Below are 22,120 nucleotides of genomic sequence, written 5' to 3'. Positions count from 1 at the left end.
GTAGATCGGCCTCCGCCACGTCCATGACTCTGGCCCAGTGCGTGGATGTCTTCAAGGGGCTGCTGGAGTAAGTTTGCTGTCGTGTGTCCTGCGTCGCCGGGGGCCCGGGATTTAATGCACTTCCCAAAGGTCTGGGTAGCATCGACTGAATGGTGGGTCTAAAGGGTCCTCCTTTCCCACCCCCATTTCCCCTCCCACCCAGCCCTCTGCTCACCGGGCTGCTGCAGTGATCTCTCGTCGTTCAGACGGGACAAGGCTCAGCTGGGCTGGCGTCAGGCCCCGTGTTCCCCAGAGGCCGTCTGCTTCTGTTGTGACCTGGACCCGCTCTCGTTAGTTTCAGGCTGAAACGAGGGAACTCCATCAGCAGTGGATCCGAGGTGCACTACCACTCCTTGCCCATCTGCCTCGTCGCCTGCTTGCCGTCCCGAGTCAGCGACGTCCAGGTAAAAGCTCGGAGGCACCGGGGACGTGCTGGATGGGCAAACCGATCAGCGTCTCCCCTGACCCACCACGCTCCCGGGCTCGCGCTCGCTTAGCTCCCCCTGGCAAACGTCTCGTCTCCAGGTCGCTGGTGCACCCCCTCCAGCGCTGTTCTCTGCCCCAGCTGTGGCCAAGGGTGCTCTGGAAGGAGGTCAGCCACTGCCCTGGCCCGGGAGGCTGTCCACCCCACTCCAGAGGGAGGCTCTCAGCTTCTAGACAGCGCCCAGCTGTTCTCCGTAGCTTCCTATACCACCCTCATCACCATAGATCTGAGCATCGGCCACTCGTGCATCGGTAACCAGACCAGCGTGTGTCACGTGTTTCTCGCATCTCTCCGGGGGAGGAGGACGTGCAGGGCAGTGAGGGGCTGGGTTTGGTAGAGCTTTAGGGGGTAGGTTTTTTAATACGCACCTCGCTCTGTTTTTTTTGTCTGTGGAGTCCAGAAAATGGGCGTTGGAGCGGAAAGTGGAGGGTTTGGGATGGTCCTTAGTTCAGGGGTGGGCAAACTACAGCCCGCAGGCCAGATCCGGTCCATCAGGGCTTTGGATCCGGCCCACGGGATTGCCACCCACGTGGCGCCGCGGGCCCCGTGCCGCTCCCAAAAGCGGCCGGCACAATGTCCCTGCAGCCCTGGGGGTGGGGGAGAGAGGGAAGGCGGACGGGGGGAGGGGCAGAGGGCTCTGTGCGCTGCCCTCACCTGCAGGCACCGCCCCTCGCAGCTCCCATTGGCTGGGAATGGGGAACCATGGCCAATGGGAGCTTCGAGGGAGGTACCCACAGGGGAGGGCAGCACACAAAGCCCTGCTTCCCCTCCCCCAGGGGCTGCAGGGATGTGGTGCCAGTTGCTTCCGGGAGCAGCGCAGGGCCAGGGCAGGCAGGCAGGGAGCTGCTGCCACCCCAGAGCCACTCCAGGTAAGCGGAACCAGGCCGGAGGCCGCACCTCTCCTGCATCCCGCACCCCATCTCACTGCCCTGAGCCCCCTGCCGCACCCCTGCCCTGAGTCTCCGCCCGCACTCTACATCCCCTCCTTCACCCCAACCCCCTTCCCTGATCCCCTTTGTACACCCCGCACCCCCTCCCACACCCCAACCCCCTGCCCCAGCCCTACATTCATGGCCCTGCACGCAATTTCCCCACCCAGATGTGGCCCTCAGGCCAAAAAGTTTGCCCACCCCTGCCTCAGTTCCTGGGGGAGTTCGTTCCAGCCCCCTCGAAGGTTCTGACTGTTAAGAGTGCCGCTGGGCCAGCGGGACAGAGCGGTCGACAGTGGTGCTGGCCGCTTCCAGGACCTTGACTTTCATTCGCTGCCCTGTGGGAAGCCAGGGCAGAGGGGTGCGTGGTACGTGCCCGCCCAGGCCAGATGTGGTATCCCGCGTTGCTGAGGAGACGTGGTACAGCGCGCGCTACCCGGGGCCTCCTTCATGGCCCTGTGCATTGGCTGATGAGAGCGGATGCCTTCCTGCTGCACATGGTGGACGCTGACGCTCGTTAATTACCTTCTTCTCTGTCACAGGCCTAGCAACTTAAAACCCATGTAGGCTGCACAGATCGAGCTTCCCCACCACACCCCAAGTGTGTTTTCATTCAGATTCTCCTCTAGCCAACCAGCGTCTTATAGGAAGCTACGGAGAACAGAATAAAACAGAGCAGCTGGGCGCTGTCTAAAAGCTGAAGGCCTCCCTCTGGAGCGGGGTGGACAGTCTCCCGGGCCAGGGCAGTGGCTGACCTCCTTCCAGAGCACCCTTGGCCACAGCTGGGGCAGAGAACAGCTCTGGAGGGGGTCTAACTCAGACTGCAGTGTGAACGTACTGGAAGCATGTGGAACATAAGAACGGCCATCCTGGGTCAGAGCAATGGTCCATCTAGCCCAGTATCCTGGCTCTGACAGTGGCTGGTGCCAGATACTTCAGAGGGAATGAACCAAACAGGGCAATTAGCATAGAATCTCAGGGATGGAAGGGACCTCTGGAGGTATCTAGTCCAACCACCTGCTCAAAGCAGGACCAATCCCCAGACAGATTTTTACCACAGTTCCCTAAATGGCCCCCTCAAGAGTTGAGAACTCGCAACACTGGGTTTAGCAGGCCAATGCTCAAACCACTGAGCACATATCCCTCCCCGCTATGGAGTGTATGGAGTGATCCATCCCCTGTTGTCCAGTCCCAACTTCAGGCAGTCAGAGGTTTAGGGACCTGAGCATGGGGTTCCCTCCCTGCCCATCTTGGCCAATAGCCGTTAATGGACGTATCCTCTGTGAACTTATCTAGTTCTTTTTTGAACCTTTTGGCTTCATGACATCCCCAGGCAATGAGTTCCGCAGGTTGATTGTGTGTTGTGTGAAGAAATACTTCCCTATGTCTGTTTTAAACCTGCTGCCTGTTCGTTTTATTGGGTGACCCCTGGATCTTATGGGTAACTAACGATGGGGCCCGGATGTCAGTTGGGCCCGTTAGTTGCCACTGGGAGACTTCTGGCAATAGCCGCCCCCTGGGGCTCAGGCCCTGGGGTTTGTTGTGGGAGGCGGATGGAACCTGCTGGGCCAGCTGATTGAGAAGACACAGGAGACCTGGCTAACAAACCTTGGCTGCATGCATCCAAGCCTGCAGTCATCAGCTGGGACTGACCCGGGGGCGGGGCTTCCATTGCCAAAAGCCAGGGCCCTGACCACCTGAGTCCTTCCCACTCGATGGTAGCGGGGTCTTATCCTGGCTTGGACCAGCCACTCTGCCACGCTCCGCTGGTGCCAGAGATGGGACGGGGGCTGTGATCTGCTCAGCAGGGCCACGCAGAGGGCTGAGTTAATGTGCTGAGCCGATGCCCTCTTCCCTGGCCACGCTAAGCATTAGGGGTGGCACCTGGTGCCTGGTCACTGATCCTAGGAGACGTTGGCCCTCACGGTTTCACCAGTTCTCCTTTCTCTCCTCCAGGAGGCGCACTTCTCTGAGGTGAACGCAGTCAAGTTCAATCCCAGCTCCGGCGCGCTGGCCACGGGCGGGGCCGACAGTCTCATCAGGCTCTGGAGCGTGGCCGGAGGTACAGCAATGGGCAGTTCACTGCTCCTGGCCAGGGGCGTCGAATACCCGCGCCAAGCCGTAGGTTAACGTGGGAGTGGCATTGCCAAGTGGGAGGGCGGCTGAGAGCTCACCAGCTAGCCGGGTGGTAATACCCTGTCCTGGTGGGGATCGGGCTTGCGGTCCGCTGAGCTGCAGACAGCTGGGGGGTGAATCCTGTCATGCTAGTGACCGTCCCCAATCCTGCAAGGGTGTCGAGTCCTTGATACATCCTCCTGTGACCGCCTAGCCCTTTCCTGCCTCTCCGTGACCTTTGCAACAGTGAGCTTGCAGTCCTGTAGTGCGCTGCCTCCAGACGCATCTCAAACCGCTTCCCTGCCCTCTATAACATGTTGGGAGCCTCACTTTGCTGCAGCCATGTCTGGGGTGGAACCCATCAGCTCCTAAACAGAACGCAGCAATACAGTTTAGGCCAGCAAAGAAGAGCTCTGGTTTGGTCCCCCTTGTCACACTGCAGGCTACGGAGCGCGCAGGTTGTGTCCCGGGTCTCAGGTGCAGTAGGATGCACACGCACGGGCTTGTTCCAGCCGGCAGATGGCAGGGGTCTCTGGGTCAGGTCACTGCAGAGTCTGGCCTTGACTTAGCTGTCACTCCATCACTTGTTCTAGGCGCCTTCCCGTCAGCACACCCAGAGCCTTTCCTTTCCCATTCCTGAAATCTCCAGGGGCGCCGCAGCCCTGAAAACAGACCCCGCCCTGATGGCCGGACACCTGCTGCCCGCCCAGGGCTTCCTTTCCTGCTCCACTTTCTCTGGCAGAGCTGTGAAATTCAGACCCAAGCATCCCCCGGGCCCTGGGCGTTCTCTGCTTAGAGACAGTGCTATGTAAATATCCCCACATTGCACAGAGAGGGAAACTGAGGCACGGAGAGGTCAAGGGCTGTTTTTTAAAGTGGCTTCTGACTTGGGGTGCCTCCAGCTTCTGAGCGATGGGATTCTCAGAGCTGCCGAGCGCTCCCAGGGCCTCGGAGGTTCAGGAATTGGCGTTGTCTCCGCAGTTGTTACGCCTCTCCCTGCTGCCCTGGGGCTAATCACCGTGCTGTTTCTGTCTGCTCTCAGGGAAGCTGGAGAACCTGCAGACCTTGGAAGGGGCTAATGGCAGCATCACCAGCATCGAGTTTGACCCGTCGGTGAGTGGGGCGTTGCTAGGCCAGCCCTGTTCAGAGTTGCTGGCGGGCCCAGCTTGGCTGGGACTGTCCTGAACCAGGATCCCGGGACAGAGGCAGCCGGGGGCAGCCGCAGCCCCTGTGCTCAGAGCACGGCGCATCTGCCAGCTCTTCCTTTCTCTTCTCCCTGCGGGCAACCAGCTCTTCCCGTTGCTGCGACCGCGAGGAGGGGGCTGATGAGGGGCAGGAGTCGTTCCTAGGGCAGAGGGGAGGTGGAGGAGCCAGGCCAGGGCAAAAACAGGCCAGAGGCCTGCAGAGTTTTTTGCCCAGTCCGGTGAAGGGTTGGTTGGTCTCCGTGGCTTCCTCACAATGTATCGGTGGCAGAGCCCGGCCTAGCGTCTGGGTCCCCTGACTCCTCACCGCTCCTGGAGCAGCCTCTGAGAAACGGCTCTTGCAGACCTCGGAAGTTCTCCCGGGGTCCCAGGAGAGCCCCATGCTCTCTGAGCAGCTGGGAAGCCCCGGGGGGCGCCGGAAGGAGACCGTGATGCGTCGGGAACCCCAGGGCAGGAGAAGGGAGGCTGCTGGGAAGCTGGAGGGGGAATGGAGGCTCCAGGCCGAGGTGGGGTGGGGTGTGGAGTGGGAGTGGGACCTTTCAGGAGGGCGCTTTGAATAGCGGAGTCCACCCCAGCAGGGCCGGCTCCAGCTTTTTTGCCGCCCCAAGCGGTGAAGGGGGAAAAAAAAAAAAGCTGTGATTGGCGGCACTTCGGTAGCAGCTCTACCGCCCTTCATTCTTCGGTGGCAATGCGGCGGCTGGTCCTTTCCCCCCCCCCCCCCCCCCCCCCGAGAGGGACTGAGGGACCCACCACCAAATTGCTGCCGAAGACCCGGACGTGCCGCCCCTTCCCATTGGTCGCCTCAAGCACCTGCTTCCTTTGCTGGTGCCTGGAGCCGGCCCTTCGCCCCGGGGTCTGTCTCTGGTTGGGATCAGCATGCCCTGGAGGTGGCGTGCAGCCAGCAGGAGCCTTTGCACGGCGTGGGCACTAGATGGCAGCAGAGAGAAGCCATCACTTGGATGGCCAGCGCCTGGTGGTCCAGCGTAGCGGAAGATCTTCAAACGCAGGCTTTCTTCCAGCCCCCAGCCGGTGCTCGGGTGTTCGCTGGCAGGGGCGGGGGTCTTTTGAGAGCCTCATTGACTCCATGAGCGGGAAGGGGCCGGCTCCCCCCGCTTTGTGAGCGCTGCTAGCTCGCCGGGCGCTGTCTGGGAGGGTCAGGCCGTGCCTCTGGGGCGGGGCTCTCCGCTGGGAGGTGTGTGAATGGCCGGGAGGAGAGCGGGGTTGGCTGTTTTCACCCAGCCCCGGTGGCGACAGGGGATAGTGTCAGGGGCTTCGTAGATCCCAAGGCCAGAGGGGACCATTGTGATCACCTGGTCTGACCTCCTGTCTAGCCCAGACCAACCCCTCTGACTGGCTCCTGTTTGAACTAGAGCTAGATCCCTCCCACTGCGCCCGCCCCCCCTAGCAGTTAGTGACCTGTGCTGGCCTCCGTCCTCCCAGGGACTGCGCCGGCAGGAGGCAGAGATGGTGGGGAGAGAGGGAGGGGCTGGCTAGTAAGGGGGCACCCCCAGTGTGGGAAAGGGGCTGAGCCACGGGACTAGCCAAGGGGGAGAAGGCTGCAAGGTAGATGGGGCAGGATGCGGGGAAGCCTGGGGGAGGCAGCTCAGGTGGAAGATCCAGGCTGCCTAGATGATCGCACTGGTGTCCACGGGATCAGCGGCCTGCGGGCCCTGAAAGGGCCTCGTCACGCTAGAGAGGCAGCGGCTGAATCCAGCCTGCCCCGGGCAAAGCGAATATCCCCCCGGCGAGGAAAAGCAGCGGGCGGGTTCTGTGCGGGAGTCATTTGTCCTGGTCTCAACCGTGGAACGCCGCGGAGCAGCCGGGCGGCTGGCAGAGGGGAGCCAGAGCGACGTGCTGGCCGCTCCGGAGCGCCCCACGGCGAGGCACGGACCACGCTGACTGCACACACGTGGCGTCGCCAGATCTCTGTGGTCCCAGGTGCCGAGGACCGGTGGCTCTGTATGCAGCCGAGGGCAGGAACTCCGGCTCGCACCGCCACTCCCCGGCCTATACCCGTCAACTCCCTCTTCCTCCTCTTCCAGGGCTGCCAGATCTTGGCCGCGGCGTACAACAATGCAGCGCAGCTGTGGCATATCGGGGACTGCAAATCCAAAGTAAGTGCCCCGGGGTCTTGTCTGGGTCCCTGCCTTTCCGGGGGGGAGAGGGGGAATGTCTCCTGCCAACTGGGGAATGATCCAGACACCTAGGGGACTGAGGGCCACCAGGGATCGCCCCCCGTTGTTGCACATCAGCTGCATGAAACATGCTCAGATCAAGCAGATGCGTGACGTCCGCTGGGTTATCTGGGGTGGGTGTCATGCCCCCAGTCTCTCGCAGCGCCTTGCCAATACCCTGAGGATGTTCTTCTGACCCCAGATCTGCCAGGCAGGGTAACCTACCAGCAGGGTGGCCGCAGCTACGCGCCCGGTCACATGCTGTCGGCAGGCAGACACGTTCCTGGTCGCCCATGAATACTTCGAAGATGGATCCCGTGAGCTCTCCTGAATTTAGCACCTGTGAGAGGGGCCCTGCAGGAGGCAGTAAACTGGCCCCACTCCAGTCAGTCAGTGCTGGCATCCCCATGTGAGAGGGGGAAACTGAGGCACAGAGTGGCGGAGTGACTTGCCCAAGGCCGCCAAGCACCTCTGGGAACAGAGTCTTGGCTCCCAAGCCTGTGCCCAAGGCTATCCTTGCTGCATTTTATGCCAGCAGAGAATTTGGCCCTGGGTACCTGCCGAGGGCTTGAGGCCCTCAGGTGGGAGGCCCTCAGGTGTGACTGCAGAGAGCCTGGCTCTGCCCCCGGCACATGGGTTCCCCGGCAGGGAACGAGAGCGGTGCCTAGTGGGCGGAGGCCGCGTTGCACCCCCTGTGCGGTCAGTAGGTCTTCAGAGGCGGTGAGAGCCTGGCCATGCTTTTGGGACCGTCCCCCGGGGCCAACCTCCCTGTTGCTGGTCGCCCCCGCTGTGCGGACAGGGCTGAATGTAGCGGCCATTAGTAACCCGTGGGACTTGTCTGTGCTGGGTCGGGCTGCCGGCAGCCCTGCACGGATGGAGTGCGTGGGAATAGCGCGCTGCCAGGGGGCACTGCCTTGGCACTGCGTATCGACGAGCAGCAAGGGGACGTGGCTGGTGGCAGAAGGGAATTCGTGGTAGCAGGGAGATGCATACACCACCATGTGTCCTGCCTCCCCTCGCCGTCCCGGGCCTGTGCTCCCACCAGTGGGGTGGGTCAGCGAGGAGCAGGCTTGAACGCTGGTGGGGGAGGGCAAGCTGGGTGGGGGTGGGGGCATCTTTTGTCATGGGAGGGGAGCGCCAGCTGGGGGAGAGGCAGGATTCCTGCAGGGATGGAGTTGCGTTAACGTGCCGGGCTGCCCGGTGGCTTTAATACCGGCCTGGTGCCCCGTGCCTTGCAGCTGGCACTCAGACCCCGCTGGGGACTGTGCTGTCTGAGCTGGCAGAGATGCTGTGAACCCAGGGCCTGATCCTGGGGGGAGCTGCACACTGGAGATCCCGCTGGCTTCAGGCAGGGCCGGAGGTGCTTGCGGCCCTGTGACAATGCGGTTCTGGCGGAGCCCAACTGAGAGTGCCAACTCAGGACAAATTGCTCAAATAGGGCAGTTACAGCCCAAGGCTGGGGTTTTTCCACCTCTAAGGCAAACCAAACCAGCCAGACTAGGAGGACTTCGGTCTCACCCCACTGGCTAACCGCAAATCTCACAAGCAATCTCCTTAGACACTCCAGTTTCCCAGTACTCCCACCAGTGCCACTCGTTATGGGGACAAATGGTTATGAAAACCAATACCCCAGTAAAAGAAAAAGGTTCTCCTGATCCCAAAGGACCAAGCCCCAGACCCAGGTCAATATACAAATCAGACCTTACCCACAAATCACGCTGCTGCCAATCCTTTAGAATCTAAAATCTAAAGGTTTATTCATAAAAGGAAAAAGATAGAGATGAGAGTTAGAATTGGTTAAATGGAATCAATTACATACAGTAATGGCAAAGTTCTTGGTTCAGGCTTGCAGCAGCGATGGAATAAACTGCAGGTTCAAATCAAGTCTCTGGAATACATCCCCCGCTGGGATGGGTCCTCAGTCCTTTGTTCAAAGCTTCAGCTTGTAGCAAAGTTCCTCCAGAGGTATGAAGCAGGATTGAAGACCAGATGGAGATGGGGCATCAGCCTTATATAGTCTTTTCCAGGTGTAAGTACACCTCTTTGTCCTTACTGTGGAAAATTACAGCAAAAATGGAGTCTGGAGTCACATGGGCCAGTTCCTGCATACTTTGCTGAGTTACAAGGCGTATCTGCCTTCTCTCAATGGGTCCATTGTATAGCTGATGGTCCTTAATGGGCCATCAAGCAGGCTAGGCAGAGCTAACACCAGTTTGTCTGGGATGTCACCCAGCAGCATAGCATAAGTTTGAAATACAGACAGTATAGAGCCAATATTCATAACTTCAGCTACAAAAGTGATACACACATATAGACAGCATAATCATAACCAGTAAACCATAACCTTGTCTTAGACACCCCATTTGACCCCCTTTATACAAGATTTGGGTGCCACTACAGGACCTTGGTTGCAACAATGATCTATATGGTCCCAGATTATATCAATAACATCACAGGCCCAGATCCGCCAAGGTGTCTAGGCTCCTAACTTCCACTGAAACCCGTGGGAGTTGGGAGCCGAGATATCTGGGAGGCTCTGGGCTTCAGTGCCTCTGGGTGAGGCGCGGGAACCCCCACCCAAGTCTGGTGCAGTCGTTTAAAATCGTTTCCTCCCCCCGCCCCCTTGCCTGCTGCAGCTGCTGCCAAAGGCACCGGGGCCAGCTGCTCCGCTGGTGTAAACTGCGAGCACTGCGCTGATTCGCCCCGGTAGAGGATCCGGCCCTGGAAGAACACGGAGCCGTTTCCCAAGCCCCGCCGGGCCAGCAGCTCCGGGGTTAGGAGTGACTGTCCCTATACGTGCATCTGCGGGCGGAGCCTACACAAGAGCCCAGCTGAACCTCCCCACGCGGGCGCTTCCCGGCCACGGCTCTGCACATTCCACCCCTTTCAGGCCTTGGATTTCAGTGACTGTCTCCAGGCTGTGCAGGCGGATCGGTCCCCTGGAGCTGCCCGCGGCGTTCGGATCTAGGCTCCGTGCCCCTTCCTGCAGGGGCGGCTCAGCACAGGGTTCTCGCAGCAAGCCGGCAGCCGGGCTCCGAGTCCCAGGGCTCGGTCGGCAGCAGAGCCGAGGCTAGAAAGTGAGGGCGTCAAGCTCAGCAGTCCCGCTCCTGCTGGGGCGGATCGGGGGAGGAGCTTCAAACCACCTTGGTGCACCCTGTGTTCTGGAGCCGTGCGAGTCTGGCTGGGGATCTGTTACAGCCGGACTGGCTGGTCCCTGGCGTAATCTAGAGCAGCCTCAGGGCTGTTCCATCTCGCTCTCTGCTTCCCGTGAAGCCAAGAATAGCTGTGGTGCTGTGTGTTCTAGCTGTACCCCTGAGCCGAGGGCTGAAAGCAGGTCCTCTCACCAGCCAGGAAAAGGTTTCAGAGGCTTTCTGGGAACAGAAAGGAGCTGTAGTGTAACTGAGAACTAGCTCCCAAGTCTTCTGCCACTGCTTCCAAACCTGCCTGCCCATATAGGAGGAGGAGAAAGACCTGCGTGTTTTGGTCGATCACAGGATAACTACGAGCGGCCAATGTGATGTGCCCATGAAAAAGGCTAGTGCCGCCTTAGAATGCATCAGGTGAAGTGTTTCCTGCAGAGACAGGAAGTGTTAGTACCATTAAACAAAGCACTGGTCAGACCTCATCTGGAGTACTGTGTGCAGTTCTGGCCTCCCTTGTTTAAGAAAGGTGAATTCAAACTGGAACAGGTGCAGAGAAGGGCTACTAGGACGATCCGAGGAATTGAAAAACCTACCTAATGAGAGGGAACTCAAGGAACTTGGCTTGTTTAGCCTAAGGAGAGAGATGATTGTTCTCTATAAATGCATCAGATGGATAAACACCAGGGTGGGACAGGAGTTATTTAAGTTAAGGACCAGCGTGGACACACAAACAAATGGATATAAACTGGCCGTCCACAGGTTTAGGCTTGAAATGAGATGAAGGTTTCTAACCATCAGAGGAGTGAAGTTCTGGAACAGCCTCCCCAGGGAAGCAATGGGGCAAAAACCTAACTGGGTTCAAGTCTGAGCATAGGGTGACCAGATGGCCCGATTTTATAGGGTCAGTCCTGATTTGGGGGGCTTTTTCTTATATAGGCACCTATTACCCCCTACCCCCTGTCCCGATTTTTTTACACTTGCTATCTGGTCACCCTAACTGAGCGTGATCAGTTTATGGAGGGGATGGTATGAGATGACCACCTACAATGGCATGTGGCTCATGGCTGACTGCTAGCAGCAAATACCCCCAATAGCTGGTGATGAGACACTAGATGGGGAGGGCTCTGGGTTACTACAGAGAATTCTCTCCCAGGGGTCTGGCTGGTGGGTCTTGCCCGCATGCTCAGGGTCTAACTGATCGCCACATTTGGGGTTGGGAAGGAATTTTCCCCCGGGTCAGATTGGCAGAGACCCTTCCTCTGCAGCATGAGGTCACTTGCAGGTTTAAACTAGTATAAATGGTGGATTCTCGGTAACTTGCAGGCTTTAAACCATGATTTGAGGACATCAGTGACTCAGCCAGAGGCTAAGGGTCTATTACAGGAGTGGGTGGGTGAGATTCTGTGGCCTGCAGCATGCAGGAGGTCAGACTGGATGATCACGATGGTCCCTTCTGACCTTGAAGTCTAGGAGTCTATGTATTGGATTCATTATTTGGAACTGCAGAGAGATTATCATGTTTTAAGTAATTAAAAAACAAACAAACCCATAATCCGTTTCACTTCTGCAACAATTCCAGCAGGGGGCAGTGTTGGGCTTTGTTCTCCAAGCCCGTAACTGGCTGACTTTTCTGTAACAGGGCCGTTGTGTGTCATTTTCCTTGTTTTGATTTATTTTTTTAAAAATTAGATTATTGGGAATAAAATAATAATAAAAAAAAAACCCTAAACCCCGTAACATCCCCAGCTGTTCTGTTGTCTAGGAGACGCTCACGGGCCATGCTGACAAAGTGACGGCTGCCAAATTCCGTTCCACCCGCCACCAAGCGGTGACGGGCAGTCGGGACAGGACAGTCAAAGAATGGGACCTGTGCAAAGGGGCCTGTAAGTAACCGACTCTGTCAGGCGTAGTGTCCTGTGTCTCACCAGCGACCTCCACTAGGGGGCGTGTCAAGTGTGTGTTTGTCCGCTGCTGGCACGGGATGATTATGGTATTGCAGTAGGGTCTAGATTAGGTTCATGCACAACCACAGAGCGAGAGGCAGTCCCTGCAGCGATGAGCTTACAATCTGAATGGGGAAACTGAGGCACCGACCGGGGAAGTGACTTGTCTAGGGTCACACAGCAGGTCTGTGGCAGAACTGGGACTAGAAGCACCGTGTGGTTCCACCAGGACCTCTGAGGTCTGGCTGTGAATCTGTTACAGCAGGTTCTTATGGACCCTCTCTATGGTCTTTGTGTGAAGTCCTGGGCTAATAGTCTCTGATTGTTCTGGGCCCGCGGCAGGGACAGCCCGCCCTGTGCGTCTTGGCAAAGCTGGCGAAGTGTCTGTTTCTGTTACAGTAATTCCCCAGGGCTGCGATCCCCGTTGGGGCCCGTTGTGCTGGGCACCGTGGACACGGGGAAGAGACAGTCCCTGCCCCCATGGCCTTACAGGCTAAAACTCACGCTCTGGCCAGGGGATGGGGACGTACCATCCTCACGTGCTTGGATGAATTGGCTCGGCTCTGTTACTTCCATGCGGTGGCTTTTTAACTGGGGCTAGCGGCCGTGGAAAGACGAGGGAGAGGAGCACTCACGGCTGATCATCTGACCGCCCAAGACTCACGCTGGCTGCACTTTCCCCCATTGGATGGATGAAATGCCACCCAGGGGGAAGAAAAGCGCTGGCTATCCGTGGCTGGGTGGCGCAGGCGTAGGAGGGAGTGTGTGGTCATGTGGGCAGGGCACAGGACTCAAGTCGGGGGCCTAGGTTCGATTCCCAGCCCTGCCACTCACTGGACAACGTGCTCCACTGCCCCGTGCCTCAGTTTCCCCAAGGGAAATGGCCTCTAGAGGTCCTAGTTGGGGGCATTGTCCTGGGCAGTGAAACAAGGAGAGTCTCTGCCCCAGGGAGTTCACATGCGGGCGTTAGGACTAGCTGGAGCAGGTGAATCAACAGACAGGGTGGGGGGGACCAGAGCTGGCTGCCTTTGGGCTGCCGTATTTGCAGAGCACCGCAGGCCTCGGAGGAGGGCGCTAGAAGCGGGCAGCACCGTGGTCACTGATGGGCTGTGGCCGTGGTGGGAGCCAAGTAGTCACCTAGCTAGACTAGACAGTTGGGGGCGGGCCGGTGCTGGGAGTTTGGTGTCCCTTGTTTTTTCGCACCTCGCCTGCAGGCAGAGAACTGCTCCGTGAAGGAACGCAGGGCCTCCTCGCTGTGGGGACCCTCCCGGGAAATCTGGGGAGCTGACGGAGAGGGAGCTGTGCCATTGCAGGACCTGCCGTCATGCTAGCCCTGGACTTCCCCATCCCTGGCTGCGGGTCTCTACCCCATTCTTGGAATTCAGCTCCGGCCTTTCCAGCCCTGGGGCTACTAGTTACAGTGCGATCGCCCTCAAAGAGCCATTAGATCAGGGCCCCGTTGCGCTGGGCGCTGGACAAACCCACAGCGGGAGCCAGAGCCAAGATGGACCAAGGGGGCAGGATGAGGGTAGCCATGGTGGGGCCAGACCCGCCCTGAGCGGGGATTGCCCCAGGCACCGAGCCGCCGAGTGGTTCATGCTGAGAACAAACCGAGCCCGTCCCAGGTGAGCTCGTTGTCCGGGATTTGAACTTGGGTCTGGTGCGTGGGACCCAATGCCGGGCCCAGCTCCCCTGCGCGGTGTGGGCCATGCCGGGGGGTAGACGGGTGGTGCTGTCTGGCACAGTGCTCCCTTATGAACGGTCAGCGTTCTCCCTGTGAGTAAAGGGTATCCCCTGGGAGGTAGCACGGCCCATAGCGGAGCCCCCGGTGCCCTGACACTGCCCCGCCAGCCTCGCCCCCTCCCCCCATCACTCACAGCCGTGCTGTCCCCACAGGCTGCAGGACCATCAACGTCGTCTCCTACTGCAACGACGTGGTGTGCGGTGACAACGTCATCGTGAGCGGCCACCACGACAAGAAGATCCGCTTCTGGGACAGCAGGTGACTCCCCTCCCTGGGCGAGGTAGCTGCGGGGCGGGGAGCCTCAGCTGTTAGGCCACCAGCTGGGCCCCTGGGGTCTCTGGCCCCCTTTGCTGGGGAAACAAGCAGGATAAAGCGCCGTCCTGCAGTTCTAGAAACACCTCCCTGCCCGACTTCAGACCTGTCCGCCCTGGGATCAGCTTACCCAGAGAGGGCGCTGTTCATTCTCCCTGTTTCACATATGGGGAAACTGAGGCACGGATTGGCTAAGTGACTCACCCAGGGGCTACCGCGGGAGTCGGTGTCGAAGCCGGGGTTAGAACTCAGGAGTCGCTCGGGGGCCTGTGCTCCGTCCGGTAGGCCTTGCTGCCCCTCAGTGGGCTGCTAAGCAGTGAGCCCCCCTCCTGGATATTCTCAGACCAGCCTCTCTGGGATGACTTGGTTACAGCTCTGGACTGGAACTTGGGAGATTCCTGGCTCCCTGCGCAAGTCGCTCAGTGTCTCCGTGCCTCAGTTTCCCCTCTTAGAGATGCGTTTTCCCTGCGGGGCCACAGGATCAGTCTGTTAATGCTCAGATGCTGCTGTGTGGGTTGCCATACAAGCACCATGATCTAAGTGCCAAAGTCCCACCACATGGGACGATGCCAGCGGGGGCAGCGAGGCGCGAAGGGGGGCCTGGCGCACTCTGTGCCTTGTCCCCCGGGCAGCCCCAAGGGGGTGGGACGGGCAAGACGGCCGGCGTGCACCGCGATGGGGGGGTCACAATCCAGAGTGGCCGGGCATTTGGCTGCTCACCCGGCATCTGAACGCGTCGTCCCCCTGCTTTGGCTAATCGGCGCTAAAGCTGCCACGCGTCTTGCTGCCATTTCTGTCTCTCCCCTGGGCTATTCATACCCGGCGGGCTGCCCACTGGCGCTCCTGATGGCTCCCTGCAAGCGCTCCGTGGGCAGCGCTGAGTGGGGAGGGCTCTCGTCCGTTCCCTAGCAACGGATCTGTCCGGGTAATTAACTCCCGTAATGGAGCCGGGCGGTTCCTAGGCTAGCAGGGACAGGATGTAGCTGACGGCCTCTGGCGTGTGGGAATCCTGGAAGGGGGGATCCGACTGGAACACGGGGGTGGTTCTGATCCACGCGGGCCTTTGGGAGCGGGCCAGTGACGTCGCTGGCGCGCTAACGAGCCCTTTGTCTGCCGCACTCCAGGGGGCCCCGATGCACGGAGGTGATCCCGGTCGAGGGGAAGGTCACCTCCCTCCACATCAGCCAGGACCAGATGCACCTGCTGAGCTGCTCCAGGGACAACACGCTGAAGGTCATCGACCTGAAGATGAACAACGTCCGGCAGGTGTTCCGGTGAGCGGCGGGTGGGACCCTAACCCCGAGAGCCTGAGCCAGGCGTTGCCAACCCCCCCGGGTGTAATACTGTCCCCTTCTGAAAGGTTCTCTGCCACCCTTCCAGGACTGGGCCTATTCTGTTCCCCCGTCCTGCTCAGGCCCCCCTCTTTCCTGTCCTGATCTGTCTTAGCAGCTGCAGCTCGCACCAGTCCTCAGGCTGCTGATAGGACAGCGTTCTCCGGGGGAAACTGAGGCACTGGGGGAGTGACTTCCCCGGGGTCACCCAGCAGGGCCAGTGGCAGAGTTGGGAATTGAGCCCAGTTCTGCGTCCTGCCCGCCCATAGCACCCTCCCTTCGGCGAAGCCACCCCTCCATAGCCAGTCGCACTGCTCCTCCAGGAGCCTGACCAGGCCAACGCTGGGCACGCCCCCTCTTCCGCATCACGGCTGGGCGAGCGGCTGTCTGAGCCCGCAGGGGGCTAGGCCCAAATGGGTGATGCCACCCAGTGTCCTTGTGGGCTGGCAGAGACGCTGGCGTTACCCTGTCAGAAGACGCTTGCGCCATCCCACGGGCCTGCGTCTGGCGCTGGCTGCCCGGGGTGTGGAAGCCGGAGTGCTGGGTCCCTGAAGTTGCAGGGATCTCGTGTCTGAACCCAGAGCCTGGCCCTTTGCCCCACAAGCCAGCAGCTCTCCCCAGGGCGGCTTGTATTGAGCAGCGGAGCCTGTCCCAGCCCCTCTGTGGGGCTCCGAGCCCCGGCCCCGGGCATGTCCCATGGGGAGCTGTCACCCTTCGCGAGGGAGCGATGCACGTTCACCAGGGACGGTTTGTGTCTGCAGGGCCGACGGCTTCAAGTGCGGCTCGGACTGGACGAAGGCGATCTTCAGGTGAGCGGGGGTGGGGGTGGTGGCTGTGCTCGGAGCTGTACACACCATCGTGCAGGCTTGGCCCTCCCGCAGGGTGATAAGGAGAAACACCCCACAGGGGTCACCGGGAGGGGCACTCCTCGCACGAGGGCACATGGTTGTGAACGGAGCTGGGGATCTGCAGTGCCAAGCCCAGCCCATCCGTTGACACAGCTCTGGGTTATTGTTGTGAGAGAAGGACCCACAGTGCCAGCGAGCTGGGCATAGAGCATGTAAATAATGGGCAAGCGTCCTACCCACAGCCCAGCCAGTGCCCCTCGCTCCTGCCCCATGGACCCTGCTATCCCAGTCCTGGGCATCGCCACCCCCCGCACTGCCAGTGCCCCTCGCTCCTGCCCCACAGACCCTGCTATCCCAGTCCTGGGCACTGCCANCCCCCGGCCCTGCCAGTGCCCCTCGCTCCTGCCCCACGGACCCTGCTATCCCAGTCCTGAGCATCGCCACCCCCGGCCCTGCCAGTGCCCCTCGCTCCTGCCCCATAGACCCTGCTATCCCAGTCCTGGGCATCGCCACCCCCGGCCCTGCCAGTGCCCCTCGCTCCTTCCTGACCCGAACTCTGCTCACACCCCAGTCTGTGGCTGCGGCTGGATCTGATGTGGAAAGTTGTCTCCGCCCCCGCCCCCCTGTCACCGGCCAGCCCAAGCTTTGGACGGGGTGGGAGGTGGAGGCGAAAACGGGTCTCGTTGCCCCCCTTTCTGGGCTGTATGGACCCTATCCAGTGATGCTCCCTTCCCCAAATGCCTCATGCTGCTCTTGACCCTGACCGGGGTGCCAGCAGGGCCCCAGGTGACCCTGGAGGAGGAATCCCAGGAGCCGGAGGGAGCCCCTGGGAGCCTGCTGGCAGCTTTCCCCGTGAGCAGCTCCTCCCACATCCCGCCAAGAGCAGGGCCCTGCGTTCTCCTGAAAACCCAAAGGGCTGTTTCCCAGCGCTGGGGATCTGCCCTGCCGCTCCAGCCCTGCTCCCTTGCCAGAATCAGCGGCAAGCTCACCGGCCGCCCAGGCCTCCCAGAGGTGAGCTTGCAATGGCTTTTCCCCGTCTCTAGGCCAGGCAGCTGGCTCCCAGCTCCATCGCACACTCTAGGTGGACGGCTTCTGCTTGTTGTCGTGGCTATTCTGCTGTCCTTGAGACAGCGGTTGTCTCCCACCTGCCCCTCAATTTTCTTCCCGGCTGTTTTTTGAGGGAGAGGGAGGTTCCTGAGATTCTTTGCTGGCGCCTGCGGGTGATGAATGAACAGCCTGGAACCTGGGCTGCAGCTACCCTTAGTCTGCCCCAGGCTTGCAGAGCTGTGACCATTAGAAACTCTAAAACTCTCCAGCCCTTTTGGTTAAGCAGCATCCTCCTGCAGCAGGGAGTTCCACAGGTTTGCTGCAGTCTCTTGTCTCAATGTACTTCTCTGGATGGAGCTCCCAAACCCTGGAGTGGATTCTGTGCCTCTCTGGCCCGGAGTCCCAATGTCATGTGCCAGTATCAAAGAACCAGCAGAGGAGTCTCTGCATGCTGATCTTATACTCGTCTCTGTTCCTTGTCCCCCCTCTAGCCCCGATAAGAGTTACGCGCTGGTGGGCTCCTCGGACGGCTCCCTCTACCTCTGGAACATGGAGAGCGGGAAGCTGGAAACGATCCTGTCTGGGGAGCACAGGTGATGCTCCGCTGGCCCTAGGGCAGGTTGCTGTCCTAAAGGGTCTAGGCTGAGTGCATTAAACCAGGATCCTGGGGATGGGGCAGCCCCAGAGGCAGCAGGGGGTCAGATCAGGAGGGAGGGGAGCCTGCTCTGGCTGCTCCCGCGGGGAAGGAATACAGCGCAACAGCCCAGTCGGGAACAGACCAGGCTCCTGGGATACAGTTGATCAAGGTTTTGTTCAACATCTTTATTAATGATCTGGATGATGGGATTAATTGCACCCTCCGCAAGTTTGCGGATGACACTAAACTGGGGGGAGAGGTAGATACACTGGAGGGTAGGGATAGGGTCCAGAGTGACCTAGAGAAATTGGAGGATTGGGCCAAAAGGAATCTGATGAGATTCAACAAGGACAAGTGCAAAGTCCTGCACTTAGGACAGAAGAATCCCATGCACTGCTACAGGCTGGGGACCGACTGGCTAAGCAGCAGTTCTGCAGAAAAGGACCTGGGGGTTATAGTGGACAAGAAGCTGGATATGAGTCAGCAGTGTGTCCTTGTTGTCAAGAAGGCCAATGGCATATTGGTCTGTATTGTAGGAGCATTGCCAGCAGATCGAGGGACGTGATCATTCCCCTCCATTCGACTGGTGAGGCCACACCTGGAGTATTGCATCCAGTTTTGGTCTCCCCACTACAGAAGGGATGTGGACAAATTGGAGAGAGTCCAGCAGAGGGCAGCGAAAATGATCAGGGGGCTGGAGCACATGACTTATGAGGAGATGCTTAGGGAACTGGGGTTATTTAGTCTGCAGAAGAGAAGAATGAGGGGGGATTTGATAGCTGCTTTCAACTACCTGAAGGGGGGTTCCAAAGAGGATGGAGCTCGGCTGTTCTCAGTGGTGGCAGATGACAGAACAAGGAGCAATGGTCTCAAGTTGCAGTGGGGGAGGTTTAGGTTGGATATTAGGAAAAACTATTTCACTAGGAGGGTGGTGAAGCACTGGAATGGGTTACCTAGGGAGGTGGTGGAATCTCCATCCTTAGAGGTTTTTAAGGCCTGGCTTGACAAAGCCCTGGCTGGGATGATTTAGTTGGGGTTGGTCCTGCTTTGAGCAGGGGGTTGGACTAGATACCTCCTGAGGTCCCTTCCAACCCTGATATTCTATGATTCTAAGGTGCATTAGGGGGAGTGGGCTGGCCGGGACAGGGAGCCTGGGAAAGAGGCTTTGAAGAAAGGCCTGTCTAGGGCACCCCAGAAGTTCCTGGAGGGGCCCACATTTTGGGGGAGGGGCAGATGGAGCCTGTTGCAACCCCCGCTCAGCCAGAGCCCGAGAAAACGGGGCGCAGGGTTAGTGCACAGGACACTGGGGAGCTTTAGAGAGTGGGGGTGAAGCTGTTTCCACCATAGTGAGTGTGGTAATGGGGTCCCCCCTCCCTGCCATGCCCCCCTCCCTGCAGTCTTCATTTCCTTTCCAAGGGTCCTTTGGGGGGGGGGGGGGAGTGGGCAGGACCAGAGCCAGTTGTGCTGCAGGCTGTTCTGTGGGATCCTCCCCATGCCCACGTCCTTTTCCCCGGCCCCAAGACTTGCGCGGGGGCTGTGCTTTAATCCCCAGGGGAGGCTTTACAGAGCTGGGTGCTGGGTGATTGAGCTTGTGTTATTGCCCCCTAGGAAGGAGGACAGGGCGACCCAGTGGTTAAGGGAGGGGACTGGCAGCCAGGAAGCCTGGCTTCTCTGCCCTGCTCTTCCACCAACTCAATATGTGATCACTTAACTGCTCGGTTTCCCCATTTGTAGAATACTGTTTCTTACAAGGGTATCCTCTTTCACTGACGGGCGAGTGGTGTGAGCACAGGACGGGAGCCAGGAACTCCTGTGGTCTACTCTGGCCCAAGCCCTCCATGGCTTTGGCTGAGCCACTTAACTTACCCGTGCCTCAGTTTCCCCACTGGGATAATAGCATCCCTTCCCCCTGGCACTACTAGAGAGCCCTATATGGGAAGGGCAGACCCTTGTTAGCGTCCTGTTAATTCTCCTTGCCTGTGTCTTTGTCCCCCATCCAGGGCCTCGGTGAATGCCGTGGCGTGGTGCTTCTCGGGCCAGTGTGTTGTGAGCGTGGACCAGGCGAAGAAGGTGGTGCTCTGGAAATAGGGCTCAGCGTGATGCCGGGCTGCAGAGGAGGAATCCAGAGAGGACACCAGCCCCTCCTTTATCTGCAGCCCTGCCCGGCCCCTGCTGCTACTGTTCAGCTCCCAAGGACCGAAGCAGCCCAGGGCTGGAGAGTGGAAAAGGACCCGGATGGGCAGAGGTGGGGTTAGAAGCCGCGTCTGCTGCTCTCCAAAGACCTCTGCCCACTCAACGGCAGCCGGGGCACTTCGCAGGACGCTGACATTTTGGAAAAGGAAGATTAGAAAACCAAGGGAAGCAGGAGCGGGAGGCTGCTGGGCCAGCGTCTGCAGGAACGGGCCCGTCGTGCCTGAAGGACAGACATACCCACCGGCAGGGCCGGCTTTAGGAAATGCAGGGCCCAATTCGAACATTTTCGGCGGGGCCCCAGCAGGGATGACTTAAAAAAAAAAAAAAAACATGTAAAAAAAAGTCTTTCATTACTTAGCAACCGGTTCCCTATAAAAAGTTCTGATTTAAGGGATGTGCCCCAGTATGTATTTTTTGTACCAATAGGGTTACCATACGTCCGTATTTCCTCCCGGATGGCGATTTAAGAACCAAAAAGCCTGACATGTCCGGGAAAATACGGATGTATGTTAACCCTCCCTAAAGTTCTTTTTTAAAAAGATGGGCCTGAACTAGAAATGAGCTCCGTTTCACATGTGTGGGTCCCAGCTGCTCCCTGCCCCCCTCATTGAAGTAGGTGTGCAGGGTTATGCCCTGGGAACTGCAGGGCACCACTGGACATGGGGCTGGCTGGAGGCAGGGCAGGGCTGACTGGAGGTAGGGTCTGGCTGCAGGCAGGGCAAGGGGTGCGAGTCTGGCTGGAGACAGGGGTGTGTGGGGTGGGCTGGCTGGCTTCAGGCAAGGCCGCAGGGGTTGGCAGGGCTGGAGACAGAGGAGTGTGGGACTGGCTGGCTTCAGGCAAGGGGGTGCGGCAGGGGTTGGCTGGAGACAGGGCAGGGGGTACAGGGTTGGCTACAGGCAGGGCAGGGGGTGCAGAGCTGGTGCGGGAAGGGCAGGGGGTGCAGGGCTGCTGCAGGCAAGACGGGGGTGCAGGGCAGGGGGTATGGCAGGGGCTGGCGGCAGGGGGGGGGGGCGGGGGGCGGGGGAGAGACAGGCTGGCTGGAGGCAGGGCAGGGGGTGCAGGGCTGGCTGGAGACAGGAGCTGGCTGCGGGCAGGGCAGGGGATGCGAGGCTGGTGCGGGCAGAGGGTGTGGGTACAGCCCACCATGTATGGTAAGTGCCCCCTCCTCCTCCTCCTCCCTCCCCCACCGGGGTAGCAGCAGCCCGGGGTTTGGGGGCTATTTAAAGGGCCCGGGGATCCCCTGCTTCCACCGCCCTAGCCCTTTCAATAGCTGCGGGAGTCCTGGGGAAGCGGCGGGGCTCCAACGGCTATTTAAAGGGCCGGGGTGGTAGAAGCAACGGGAGCCCCGGACTTTTTAAATAGCCCCCAGAGGCCCACAGCCCTACCCCAGGGCTCCAGCTGTGGGGCTCTGGTGGCAATTTAAAGGGCCTGGGGCTCCCTGGGGAAGCCGGGCCACCCAGGTACAGCACACTAGCTCTTGCTGGTACACCGTACCGGGGCTTGGGCGCGGGGCCCTCTTAGGGGCGGGGCCCGATTCAGGGGAATTGGTTGAATTGGCCTAAAGCCGACCCTGCCCACCGGACTCCGGCTATGGGACATTCGGGAGGGGGAGGAGCAGTTTGTGCCTGGCATTTAACCCTGAGGCAGGGGGTGACAAGCTCACTCTTGCATCTGAGGGCCTGGACTCCATGGAGCCGTCCACCCTCCCTTGCAAACCGCCGTCTGCGGGACCCGGGCGTGAGGATCCAGCATTTGCAATGCACTTGAGCGGCCACGCTGCATTGTAAACCTGGAGCCGGGCCGCTCGGCCACGGCCCGACGCAGCGCTTCTGACTCGGGTCTGCGGCCTGAGCCGCGTCCACGCTGCAGAACGACGGGCCCTGGGCCCGAGTCCCAGCAGGACTCGGACTCTGACCCGCCCCCCAGATGGGCCCGAGGACGCTTGCTGACCTGAGTCAGGCTTGCATGTGTGGACGGA

General features: G+C 59.7%; 1 protein-coding gene across 1 annotated transcript in view; it reads left to right on the top strand.

Moving 5' to 3' along the window:
* Window positions 1-20,487, top strand: part of ATG16L2 (autophagy related 16 like 2) — a 56,336-nt gene extending 35,849 nt beyond the window's left edge. The window contains exons 8-18 of the mRNA XM_034759324.1: window positions 5-67; window positions 335-443; window positions 3,409-3,514; window positions 4,610-4,680; window positions 6,812-6,883; window positions 11,849-11,969; window positions 13,926-14,031; window positions 15,210-15,359; window positions 16,178-16,225; window positions 17,803-17,904; window positions 19,949-20,487. Coding sequence (XP_034615215.1) covers window positions 5-67; window positions 335-443; window positions 3,409-3,514; window positions 4,610-4,680; window positions 6,812-6,883; window positions 11,849-11,969; window positions 13,926-14,031; window positions 15,210-15,359; window positions 16,178-16,225; window positions 17,803-17,904; window positions 19,949-20,036 — 1,036 coding nt within the window. The 3' untranslated portion in view covers window positions 20,037-20,487. The remainder of the gene's footprint in view (window positions 1-4; window positions 68-334; window positions 444-3,408; window positions 3,515-4,609; window positions 4,681-6,811; window positions 6,884-11,848; window positions 11,970-13,925; window positions 14,032-15,209; window positions 15,360-16,177; window positions 16,226-17,802; window positions 17,905-19,948) is intronic.
* Window positions 20,488-22,120: the final 1,633 nt, after the last annotated feature.

This window comes from Trachemys scripta, chromosome 1 (assembly GCF_013100865.1).
Source record: "Trachemys scripta elegans isolate TJP31775 chromosome 1, CAS_Tse_1.0, whole genome shotgun sequence".
In the NCBI taxonomy this organism is placed as follows: domain Eukaryota; kingdom Metazoa; phylum Chordata; order Testudines; family Emydidae; genus Trachemys; species Trachemys scripta.
Note: the sequence above shows the minus strand (reverse complement) of the source record. Positions and strands in the feature narration are given on the sequence as shown.